The sequence below is a fragment of the Apodemus sylvaticus genome, chromosome 4 (genome assembly GCF_947179515.1).
Source record: "Apodemus sylvaticus chromosome 4, mApoSyl1.1, whole genome shotgun sequence".
NCBI classification, from domain to species: domain Eukaryota; kingdom Metazoa; phylum Chordata; class Mammalia; order Rodentia; family Muridae; genus Apodemus; species Apodemus sylvaticus.
In genome coordinates, this window is record NC_067475.1 from 68116005 (window position 1) to 68129136 (window position 13132).

Genomic DNA, 13132 nt, shown 5'->3' on the forward strand with positions numbered 1-13132 from the left:
CAGTGTTTTGAAGTGTAAATGTGTAAAGGGGTTTATTTGTATAATGTCACTTTAAAGGCTGTGTAAGAGAAAAACCCTTGACACTCACATAGACATGTGGTGACAGCGTTCTGCAGTGTAGTGCCTCCAATCCTGTCACCCTGCTGCATCCTTCGAGCGCCTGGGTGCAGAAGCAGGTTTCCTGCTCTGTTCTGGTTGCCACTCTGAAAACCAAGGAATGTGCATGAAAATAGCATAGTGCTTGTTTGTTTGATGAATAATCCAAAAAGAAACAACAGTTCATATTTTCAGGTGTTTTTCTTTGTATGTGTCAAAATGAGCACTATTTGTGGATCCGTCACCAGAATTACTATTAAACAATCTTTCATTGAGTGGAAAGTGTCATGAATCGAGTATTGCATTTTCTTGAGTTCATCTTTCTGCCACCAGGGGTCAGTTCTGCATCAAGACCTTCTCCAGGAACTCCTACCAGTCCCAGCAACCTCAGCAGTGGCCTGAAAACACCTGCGCCTGCCACCACACCATCTCACAACCCTCTGGCAAATATCCTGTCAAAGGTGGAGATCACCCCAGAGAGCATTCTCTCTGCTCTTTCTAAAACCCAGACACAGTCAGCCCCTGCACTCCAAGGTAAACTGACCTGTGCCAGAGGGACTTGAGTTGTGAATGTTTCTCCCCAGTGTAACCTTAAATTCTACTTCTGAGGGATCCGAAGCCATGAAATGTACAGTTCAGTTAATTCATTACCGTCTTTATACTTATCACTTATGAGGTGGCAGTTATAGAACTGAAAATGTCAACACTAAAGCAGACTCTGAATATTATCTAGTAACACCCTCCCATTCAGGTAAGGGAACCAGGCTCATGAGGTGATGTGCTTGGTTAAGGTAATGCGTCTGTCTGATGTGTGATGAGCCGGGGACAGAGGTTAGACTTGTAAGTTAACTTGGTAGCCAGTACTCCACCTGCAGCAGGCCAATAGTGGGGCTTACAGTAACCCTAGCCCTTAGTGCAAGGTAGTGTGTGTGTTGAGTTTTGTTTTGTTTTCTTTTATATATTCTTTATTTACATTTCAAATGATTTCCCCTTTTCTGGCTCCCCACTCCCTGAAAGTCCCATAAGCCCTCTTCCCTCCCCCCCGTTCCCCCATCTACCCCTTCCCACTTCCCTGTTCTGGTATTGCCCTATACTGCTACACTGAGTCTTTCCAGAACCAGGGGGTGTATTGAGTTTTAATATGTATATAACCTACATCAAATATAACATATATATTTTGTTTTCTCCCTTCTATCTGTAGTCTCTGCCTCATTTAAACTTCATTTGGCTTCCTCAGTACTCTTCAGTTTGTCATGAATCATATTTGATCTTTCAGATTTAGGGTTTTGTTTGTTTGTTTGTTTTTTGTTTTTGTTTTTTCCAAGACAGGGTTTCTCTGTGTAACCCTGGCTGTCCTGGAACTTACTTTGTAGACCAGGCTGGCCTCGAACTCAGAAATTTGCCTGCCTCTGCCTCCCAAGTGCTGGAATTAAAGGCATGCGCCACCACCGCCCAGCTGATCTTTCAGTTCTTATTCCAGATTCTGACACAACCTTCTTAAACATCTCAGTAAAAAATTATGCTGTTAATTGTAAATACCAGAACAGAATCATCATTGTTAAAGCCAGGGACTTCTAGGTGACATTTAACAATGACTAGAGATACTTTTGTTTGTTTCAACTGGGACAGAAACTCTGTTTAGCACTAATGGGTCAAGGTCAGAGAAATGTCCTTAAATATCTTATAATGCATAGCATAGTCTCCAACCTTAAAAGTGTATCTATGCTAGGATATCAGCAGCCATAAGATGCAGAACCCGGTCCTTATGTAGAGCGTATAAATAGCCATTACTTTCTGTTCCTGAACTGTTCGGGGTCATTCTATTACGATTGCTTCTTCAATAGTCATTCAAAGAGTTTTATTTTACAGAACTAAATACTATCTGGTGGTCTTCTTTTTCTTTTTTTAAAGATTTATTTATTATTATATATAAGTACGCTGTAGCTGTCCTTAGACACACCAGAAGAGAGTGTCAGACCTCATTAAGAATGGTTGTGAGACCTCCATGTGGTTGCTGGGATTTGAAATCAGGACCTTTGGAAGAACAGTCAGTGCTCTTAACTGCTGAGCCATTTTCCAGCCCCCGGTGATCTTCTGAAACCACTCTCTATTGGAACTAGCAATAAAGAATTGATGTTTCCAGTAATCCCAGTTCTTAGGAGACTAGATCCCAAGTTACATACTAGCCTTCGCTGCAGTGGGATATTGCTGGGTTTTTTTTCTCTTTTCTTTTCTTTTTCTTTTCTTTTCTTTTCTTTTCTTTTCTGTTCTTTTCTGTTCTGTTCTGTTCTTTTCTTTTCTTCCTTCCTTCCTTCCTTCCTTCCTTCCTTCCTTCCTTAGATTTATTTTATTTATATGAGTACATTGTAGCTGTGTTTTTCCTTTTTTTAAAGCACAAAATATTGATAATAATCTACAACAGCTTATCAGGTACAACTCAAGAGAGATTATGATGCTTTTGAATTCTCCGTTTCTGTTGCTGTCCTAAAGATATAGAAAATCTTGAAGTAACTTATATTAATTTGTCACATAGATGCATCATGGTATCTACAGAGTTCTTTTTGCACTGCAGATTGCTACAATAGTTCCATGTGGTCCTTCTTGTCAGTTAGGATTTGAAGAAATGTGTTCTGACAGGATGAGAAATAAAAACAAAAAATAACTCCTTGTGGAATAGCAGAGGTGGTCTCCATTCTTTTGTTTTTAGAAAGTGGAACTCTTAGCCAAGTGTGGTGGCATGCTGTAATTCCAGCACTTGGAAGGTAGAGGCAGGTAGATCTCTCTCTGTGTGAGTTTTAGGCCAGCCTAGTCTACAGAGCAAGTTCCAGGACAGCCAGGGCTATACAGAAAGGTCATGCAAAAAAGGGAAAAATTCTATTTTCATGGGGGAAAAAAGTGGAGCTTTTCCTTTTCTTTTTAAGATTTATTTATTTGTCTTATGTAATTACACTGTCACTGTCTTCAGACACACCAGAAGAGGACACCAGATCCCATTACAGGTGGTTATAAGCCACCATGTGGTTGCTGGGAATTGAACTTAGGACCTCTGGAAGAGCAGTCAAGTGTTCTTAACCCCTGAGCCATCTCTCTGGCCCCATGGAATTTTTCTTAACCTTTCAGTATGTAGAACATAAATATTCATGTTCACTCAAACACTGTAAACAAAGATCTTTCAGAGGCAAGGTTGCTTAGTGGGCAAAGCCACTTGCTGGCAACCCAGACTGCCTGAGACCCACATGATGGGAGAAGAGAACCAGCTCCCTCAGGTTGTTCTCTCTCTGTCATATACACACACACACACACACACACACACACATACACACACACACACACAGTATCATTTTTAATGGCTTTATTTGTTTGTTTATTTATTACAAGAAATAAAATTTTGTCCAGGTGGTGGCAGTGGTGCACGCCTGTAGTCCCAGCACTCAGGAGGCAGAGGTAGTCAGATCAGATCTCTGGAGTTTGAGGCCAGCCTGGTCTACAGTGTGAGTTCCAGGACAGTCAGGCTACACAGAGAAACCCTATCTTTAAAAAAAATTCTTTTTCCTTAGAACTTTATTTTATTTTTGTCATCCACAGTCCTATTGATGGATTTCAAATAAAATTTTTTTCAAAGCTTGTTGAAGTAAAAGAAATGTAGTAAAGTGACAAAGTTTCTGTCTTACAAAATATAAGTAGCAGCTGTCTCTTTAAGTTCACTTATTTACAGAGGAGGGTTATATATATGTGCCTCCATGCTTATGGAGGGCAGAGGACGACTTGTGGAGACTGTGTCTCTTGTACAGTGTGGATGCTGCAAAGCAAGCTCCAGTCATCGGTGCCTGCGCCACTGAGCCAGCAAACTGACCTGACAGTAGCTATCTTAGAAAAGGGAGTAGTCTATGGAAGAACATTTCCCCAAGTATCTGGGAGATAATACTGAGTATCTTTTTAAAAAGTCTTACACACCTCATATCTGTAATCTCAGCATTCGGTCAGGATTGCTATGATTTTAAGGCTAGCCTGGGCTGTATAGCAAATGCCTGTTTGAGAAAACAGAGTAAGTAAATAAATAGGCATGGTACTGTATGCCTTTAACCCCAGCACTTGGGAAGCAGAGGCAGGTGGATCTCTGTGAGTCTGAAGCCACAGAGTGTAGTGAGTCCTAGGACAGCCAGGGTTATATAATGAGACTGATCCTGTCTCAAAAAACAAACAAAAGAATAAATATACAAAGGGTAGACATAGTGTGTGTGTCCCTTACCTGGTCACACTAGTAGAAGTATTGTCATTTATCCAATGTAGGCTAAAGAGAAAGTACTAGACTACCGTGAGGTATAGACAAGACTGCCTCAAAAAGATCCACCTGGGCCAGGAATGTAGCTTAGTGTAAAGTCCTTGCCTACACATGTGAAGCAAAAACAAGAATAATAGAGTTTGTCTCCAGTGCTGTGGGTCTGTAAACATTTTAGCCACCATGGAAGTAAGGATGAACTTTTCTAGAAATGCTGGAAATTGGGCTCTGGTAAGACTCAAGTACTGTTGCTCCTGAGTTTACATTTGAAGAACGCAACACGCCACAGAGGTTCTGTTGCCTTTAGCAGTTAAGAAATGGAACCAGCCTTCATACCCACCCACAGATAGTTAAAGAAAGTGTGTGCATATGCTCGTTTGGACTTAATTCAACCATAGAAAGAAAATGAAAAATAACAATATTTGCAGGGAAATGAGTATAACTGGAGACATTGTGTTAATAAGCAGGTTAAGCCAGACACAGAAAGACAAATAACCAGAAATTTGGCCCTCTGGAAGATCAGAAAATGCTCTTAATTGCTGGGTCTGCTTCAGCCGCTCTTCTGGCTGGCTGACTGGCTGGCTTGTCTGTTTTATGTATTTCTTTTTGAGATGGGGTGTCAACTACATAGTTCTGGTTGACCTTGAGCATGCTATGTAGACCAGTTTGGCGTTGAAAGCATGAAGATCTGCCAGCCTCTGCTTCTGGAGTATTGGGATTAAAGCCACATGCCACCACAGCCTGGCTCTTTTTTCTAACTTGTGGGTCTAGAATATCTAATGTCTTCTGTCTTCCACATCTACACAAATATACGCACAAATAAAAACAGGCAAATCTCCATGCATTCAAGGCCAAATTAGTCTACATAGCAGGGTGCCAGCATTTAGAAAGTGGAACCAAGAGGATTAGAATATGTTAGCTACATAAGGAATTTGAGGCCAGCTGGATTATATAAGAACTTCCCCACCCAAAAAGACAGGGTCAGAGAGAGGGTGCCCAGAAGTGAGAGCCCTGCTGCTCGGGTGGACGCCCAGTGCCCACAGGGCAGCTCAGACCCAGCCCTAGCTAAGGAGATCTAAGGCCTTTTTCTGGTCTCCATGGGTACCAGGCACACACACACACACACACACACACACACACACACTACTCATACACATAAAAAAAATTAAAGAGAGAAGGTGGGCAAAAATGCCTCCATGAGTAAACACACTGTCACAAGCCTGATGACCTAGTTCAGTTTGGAGCCAATATAGAGGTGAAGGGAAATAATTGATCCAGTTTGGAGCCAATATAGAAGTGAAGGGAAATAATTGATCCCACAGAGTTGTCCTCTGACCACTCCGTGCACACTGTGGCACAGGTACAAATGCACAAACTCATACACAGTAAAAATAAAATTTTAAAGAAAGAAAATGTTTCTAAAAAAGTAATTCCAGTCACTGGCTGTGGTGATTCCACGTGGGGTGGGAACTTGGGAGGTTGTGCAGAGGCTAGTGGCTCTCTTAAGTTCACGGCCAGCCTGGACTACATAGTGAGACCCTGTCTCCCAAAAAAAAGGCGCATCAGGGACTAGGTTTAATGGGTAAGGGCAGTGGCTGTTCTTCCTAAGACCTGGGTTTGGTTCCCAGCACATCCATAGCAGTTTACAACTGTTTGTAATTCTAGTTCCAGGGATCCAGTGCCTTTTTCTGGCCTTCTTGGGCACCAGGAATGCATGTGGTACATAGACATACATGAGGACAAAACACCCATACATATACAAAATAAAAGCGTTGATCTAGCAAGAGGTAAACTTGGTGAAAAAAGTTTGAAATTTTGTGTCTGTTCTTTTCCTCTTGAGAACAACAGTGCCTGCTCGCATGTTGGCATAAACTACGAGGTGGAAAGACGGGAATATTCATTTGTGTTTAGAGAGATTCCACAGCTCAAGCACAGATGCTGGCTTAGAATGTTGTGATAGGAAGAGTTTGCCTCTTTTCCTCTGCTGATTGGCTTTATTTAAGCTGTGAATGATTCTGACATTAAAAATCCCTCTCTTTCCTGTTTCCTTTTATTATGGGGCTAGCGCTTGGGTTGTTGTGGTACTATCCAAGTGCTTGGCTGCCTTAGAGTGATACATAGACCTGACGGCACTGCCTGTTTTGTCTAGATTCATTTTAGCTTCATATTTTAAAGTCTATCTGGTTCCCACCAGAGTGAGTGATAATATCTAATAAGCCTGCCTTGTTTTCATTATAATGTGGGTAGTTGTTCTTTTTAACCCCTCTAATCTGTGTTTCTGCAGGCTTGTCATCTTTACTTCAGAGTGTTACTGGGAACCCCGTGCCAGCCAGTGAAGCTACTTCCCAGAGCACTACAGCTTCCCCTGCCAGCACCACAGGCTCTGCCGTAAAGGGGAGAAATCTGCTCTCCAGTACCCAGTCTTTTATTTCCAAAAGCTTCAACTATTCCCCTAGTTCTTCAACTTCTGAAGTCTCTTCGACGTCAGCAAGCAAGGCGTCAGTTGGGCAGAGCCCAGTGCTCCCAAGCACTACTTTTAAGCTGCCAAGCAGTTCTTTAGGATTTACAGGCACCCACAGTACTAGCCCTGCTGCTCCATCTGCTGAAGTCACCATGTGCCAATCCTCAGAGGTCTCCAAGCCAAAGCCAGAATCAGAGTCCACCTCTCCAAGCCTGGAAATGAAGATCCACAACTTCTTAAAAGGTAATCCTGGTTTCAGTGGCTTAAACTTAAACATCCCAATCCTGAGCAGCTTGGGATCCAGTGCCCCATCAGAGGGCCATTCCTCAGATTTCCAGCGTGGTCCTACAAGCACTTCAGTTGACAGCATCGATGGAACTCCTGTTCGGGATGAACGGAGTGGGACACCAACCCAGGATGAGATGATGGATAAGCCCACGTCCAGCAGTGTAGACACTATGTCTCTGCTGTCTAAGATCATCAGCCCTGGTTCCTCAACACCCAGCAGTACAAGATCGCCACCTCCTGGAAGAGATGAAAGCTACCCCCAAGAGCGCCCCAATTCTGTGTCTACATATCGACCCTTTGGCCTGGGCAGTGACTCTCCCTACAAGCAGCCTTCTGGTGGAGTGGAGAGGCCGTCGTCACTGATGGACTCTTCACAGGAAAAGCTCTTCCCAGATACCTCCTTCCAGGAGGATGAGGACTACCGAGATTTTGAATATTCAGGGCCTCCACCATCGGCCATGATGAACCTAGAGAAGAAACCAGCCAAATCCATCCTGAAGTCAAGCAAGCTTTCTGATGCCACTGAGTACCAGCCAATCCTGTCTAGTTACAACCACAGGGCCCAAGAGTTTGGGGTCAAGTCTGCCTTCCCTCCATCTGTAAGGGCTCTCCTGGACTCTAGTGAGAACTGTGACCGTCTCTCATCTCCTCCTGGGCTATTTGGTGCCTTCAGCATAAGAGGGAATGAACCTGGGTCTGAACGGTCACCATCACCAAGTAAAAATGATTCATTTTTCACCCCTGACTCCAACCACAGTGGCTTGTCTCAGCCTGCCGCTGGGCATCTCACTTTGCCACAGACGCAGTACCCAGACTCTCCTCACTCAGTCCCACATCGTTCCGTTTTCTCTTCACAGAATACCCTTGCTGCTCCAGCGGGCCACCCACCCACATCAGGCGTGGAAAAAGTCCTGGCCTCCACGATTTCCACCACATCGACGATTGAGTTTAAGAATATGCTTAAAAACGCCTCCCGCAAACCCTCAGATGATAAGCATTTTGGCCAGACCCCCAACAAGGGCACTTCAAGTGATGGTGTTGGTCTGTCAAACCTCACCCAGCCCAGCTTGCCCACCACTGACCAACAACAGGAAGAACACTATCGAATAGAAACGCGTGTTTCCTCTTCCTGTTTAGACTTGCCTGACAGCACAGAAGAAAAGGGGGCCCCTATAGAAACCCTAGGTTATCATAATGCAGCTAACAGGAGGATGTCAGGAGAGCCGATACAGACCGTAGAGTCAATACGAGTTCCTGGGAAGGGAAATAGAGGACATGGGCGTGAGGTTTCGAGAGTGGGTTGGTTTGATCTGAGCACACCGGGCAGTTCCTTTGACAATGGTCCCTCAAGTGCCTCTGAGTTGGCATCCCTTGGGGGTGGGGGCAGCGGAGGCCTCACTGGCTTTAAGACAACGCCGTACAAGGAACGGGCACCCCAGTTTCAGGAGAGTGTCACCAGCTTTCGTTCCAACAGTTTCAACTCAACCTTTGAGCATCATCTCCCCCAATCCCCCTTGGAACATGGGACGCCCTTCCAGAGAGAGCCAGTGGGGCCGTCATCTGCCCCACCTGCCCCTCCTAAGGATCATGGTGGTATCTTCTCTCGAGAGGCACCCACTCATCTGCCCTCTGTGGATCTTTCGAACCCCTTTACAAAGGAGGCATCTCTGGCCCATGCTGGCCCACCACCTCCTCCTGGAGAGCACAGCGGAGTTCCTTTCCCTCCACCACCCCCTCCTCCACCCCCTGGGGAACTTAGCAGTGGAGGGACTGGTGTCCCCTTTGCTACCCCACCCCCTCCTCCACCCCCTGTTGACCACTCTGGGGTTGTGCCTTTCCCAACTCCACCACTGCCAGAGCATGGAGTGACTGGGGCCGTGGCAGTTTTTCCCAAGGACCATAGTTCCCTCCTTCAAGGGACCATGGCTGAGCATTTTGGGGTGCTGACAGGACCCAGGGACCTCAATGGCCCTGGTCTTAGCCGCGCACGAGAGAGCCTGAGCCTGCCTTCCCACCCTCTGGAGCACCTGGGCCCAGCCCTTGGAGGAGGTGGGGGAGGCAACACCAGCAGCAGTGGCCTTCCCTTGGCTCCTGCACACAGAGACGCCATCGGCCAGAGTGGGATGATTTTACGGAGTCCCCGGCCAGACTTTCGGCCTAGGGAAGCTTTTCTCGGCAGAGACCCATTCCACAGTTTAAAGAGACCCAGGCCACCTTTTGTTAGAGGCCCTCCGTTCTTTGCACCAAAACGCCCATTCTTCCCTCCCAGGTACTGATGGAAATCTGGGAAAGGCATTTTGAACAGTCTAGAGAGCATTGGAAGTAGCAGTTTGGTTTTTTGTTTTAATTTGTTTTCCTCTCTTGATTTTTTTTTCTCTGTTTTGTTTTTGTAATGAAGGGCCTTCCTTCCAAATTCAGAAAGCATACATGATAACACTTCGCTATTATCCAGTCCTCTCTCCACACTTAGTCCCCTTCCCAAGTTGTTTGTATTTTTTCTTTAAAAAACACACACAAGTAAACATAACCAAAGCCACATTATTGGCTGGGGGTGTGGGGAGTGGGGAGGGAAACAGTATTTTATCCCATCTATTGAGAGATTACTTACAGTCGAAATAAAACTTCGGTCAGTCCAGGTGATAACGTGCAATGCTGGGGTGTTATTTGGGTCTTGGCCGTGCTGGTTGTCAGTAGGAGGATCTCGTCCCCTCCCTCTCCAGCTAAGCAGCTCCTGGAGCCTGCTTGGCTCCCTCTGTCTCTGCCCTGTGGAAGGCGAAGGCTGCGTGTTTGCAGAGGCCGCGTAGGCAGTGCTGGGCCTGTAGGGTTTATTTGCTTTATTCTAAAGGTGTGTTGAAATGGGGTACTTTACTCTTTGCTGTTTAAAGCAGCCTCCTCAGAACTATTACCAGGCAGTGACTCTGAGGAGTACAAATTCATTCTGTGTAGAGAACAGTTTTCTCTTGGTGGATGTGGCAGCACACAGAACCCCAGCACTGGGAGGCAGGAACAAGAGAATGGCTAGTTTGAGGCCAGCTTGTGCTATACAGTGGAACTTTGTCTCAAAAAGAAAGAAAAAAGAAAAGTTTCTTTGTTGAAAGAAAAGGCTGAATATAATTTCAAGGTTAAAATGGGAAATGATCACAGTGTATAAAGCCAGAGAGGGATCATTCAGTGGTGCTCCGGGACCAGCTGTCCTTTATAACCACGGAAAGGGCCACGTTTCCATGGCTCTCCATCTCTGCTGAGCCTGGTCTCCTGCTTCCCCTTGCTTTTCTCCCTCAGTTATTCTAATTAAATTGATAATGTAGGTAAAATGTCGCCCCTGCCTTCTTAAATGTTTAAGTAGACAGTTATTTTTACTATGGTGCCTAACTGGTGGTTCTTGGCAAACATTAACTATTAGAGGAAAGAAAATATTTTGTCTTTATAGTTTCTTTCTACCCGGACTCCATCTCAGTCTTGTATCTACCCTGTTCTCACTGTTTCAGAGGTGATTGAGTGGTATCCTTACAGGATACCGTGTAGGTGTGTCTTAGAGACAGGTAGGTGGGTATTGCTGGCCATGTCTTTACAGAGAAAGAGGCGTCCTGATGGATCCATGTTAGCCCTCAGCGAAGAGCAGCTTGGTGCTTTGAGTGCCACCTCCAATCCGTCACCTTCATGTCAACTGCTAGTTGTTTGCCGGAGTCATTGCTGTGGAGGGGAGAGCTTTCTTCCCTGCATTAGAAGGCTGGTTTGTGTTTCTGCATATAATACCTAAGGGAAAGACAATCACAGTGCTTGGAGTGCTTCTGCTTTTGTATCTGGGAATAATATTGCACACTAGATTTTCTGTTAGTGTGTTGCACCAGGGTACATGCTGATAATCTCCAGCTAGGTGTGTTGCACCAATGTGTTGAGCTTTTGAAGGAATTCCAGCAAGTTACCATGGAACTGTAAGGAGGGAAAGGGGCGCTTTGAATTCCTAAATGGGGTAGCAAGTGGAGGGAAGTGTAGCATGTGGTCAAAGACAATCCCTTGTTTCAAAGCAAACCACTTTTTTTTCCCTGAAGAAAGGCTGTCCGACACAGCCTGGGGACTGTGCTCTGTGTGAGGATGCGGCAAGATGTCCTCAGAATTCACATGTTTTAAGCCGGTTCTTCTGTCTTTCCTCTCTCAAGCCTCTCTCTGCCTTGTAGATCTCCCCACAAAAATGCATGATATCATGACCTCATATGTGGGGTTGGGTATATAGCATAGCAAAGCAAGGGAAATATAGTTATATATTGAGTCTTAAGACATTTGTTTAGTAAAAAAAAAAAAGTATCAAACAGAGAGAATGGGGGTGGGGGCAGGGAAATTGTAGCTTTCAGAATTGATTTTTTTTTTCCCAGAAATTAAGTGGGGATGTTTTCAGTCTAGAATAAAAGAATGTGAATTCTTTCTACTGCTCTTATTTAAACTTAAATATACTGTTTACTTGAAAAGGCTCTCTGACTATTTGATTTTCTAAGAAAACAGGGAAGTATCAGGAAAGTGGTTTCTGGAATGTTGAAGCAGGATAGCTGTCTTCAAAAGCACAGTGGCCACCACGTAACAAGAGTGCGTTGTACAGTTCAAGGATGGACTTTCCAGGGCTTGGGGTTTGTGGGATATTTTTTTGTTTTGTTTTTGCCACAAGATCTTCAGTGTGTTTGTTTCAGGGTGGAAGTGAGGGTTGTGTAAAGCTGTCAGATATTTTAAGGAAATCTTCCTACAACAGTAAATGAAGACAACTGTATATATGTGACATAGTGAAACAAAAGACATTTCTGGTATTCATAAAGATAAAACAAGGATTTTATTCTTCCCGTGTCTGTGATTTAAACTCCGTACCATACTCTGACTTTTGTATTTCACCCTGAGTTTAAAAATAAATAAATAAACAAGATATTTTTTAAAGAATGTACAACATAGTGTGTCTTAGCAAGGACATGAGTCATATGAAGCAGAATGAGTGGTTGTCACTAAGGTCCTTGATGCTCACTGTAAAACCACAGAGAATTCCATGAATACTCTAGTACCACCCAGAATTCAGTGATACCATGTCAGGTGGGATCCTGAAGGAGATTCTGAGGGTTGATTCAGCTCAGACGGAGCTCTGTCCCTGCAGCTCTCTGCCCTCCTGAGTCAGCAGAACTTGGTTTGACTCCTGGGAGGGCATCATGAGCAGACTTTTCTCCTCTGAACCCAGAGACAGTGTTGTGGTACAGCAAGCCCATCTAGACCCTGGGAGTAGGCTCAGCTCTTCCTGCTGAGTACCCACTCAGCTGAGTACCCACTCAGCCCTAGTATCACCTGTTGATGGAGTTCGGCCTCAGCTGTTAGGTTTTAAAGCGGCTGTAAATTACTGCTCCTCTCCCCACCTTCATATTTTTAACTGGTGGGGTTACCTGTTAAGATTTAAAAAAAAAAAAAAGTAAATATGTTGGATTGATATTCTCACGTGTTCAGTGTGGAAAGCAAGTACATGCTTTAGAGGCAAAAACAGTGAAGACCTTTTGGAATGTGTATTAATATTTAATAAAATAACTAGTTCTAAAGGTTTGACATTTTTCTTTAAGACTGGGGCTTTGAACAAGGGCCCTTGGCTTTTCTGGTAAGTGCGAGCAGAAGTGACTTCTCTTTTCCAGGAGCCAAAACTGCAGCATTGTAGCGCAGACCTATGGTTAGAGATGCTAATTTTTCTCCATTGAAGATGCATCGTGACTATCCAGGGCCAAAGGAGAAACAGGCTGCAGAATGCAGAAAGGCAGGCTGGGGGCTAGCCCTGAAGACGCCACTAGACTGGCTTTTCACCCGAGGGTGTGTGGGGAGGACACGAGGTATGTGTACCCACACACACCTGAGGTGGATGTGCCACGGACCCCTCCCCCATCCCCTATGGTTTCTTCAAACTTACCTCTCGCAGCTTCTTGGAAAAAACAAACTGTCTCCAATATTTTTGTTTTCCATCTTAATAAAATATGGTTTGTTTGTTGTGTGGTTAA

At 44.6% G+C, this 13132-nt stretch overlaps 1 protein-coding gene across 5 annotated transcripts in view; it reads left to right on the forward strand.

Annotated features, from left to right (window-relative positions):
- Rprd2 (regulation of nuclear pre-mRNA domain containing 2) overlaps window positions 1–11946 on the forward strand; it is a 56525-nt gene extending 44579 nt beyond the window's left edge. For 3 of the 5 annotated variants that reach the window (XM_052179743.1, XM_052179744.1, XM_052179745.1), the window contains 2 exons: window positions 430–630; window positions 6660–11946. In XM_052179743.1, coding sequence (XP_052035703.1) covers window positions 430–630; window positions 6660–9400 — 2942 coding nt within the window. In that variant the 3' untranslated portion in view covers window positions 9401–11946. The remainder of the gene's footprint in view (window positions 1–429; window positions 631–6659) is intronic. The other 2 variants (XM_052179747.1, XM_052179746.1) reach the window with 1 other exon arrangement.
- The last annotated feature ends 1186 nt before the right edge of the window (window positions 11947–13132 follow it).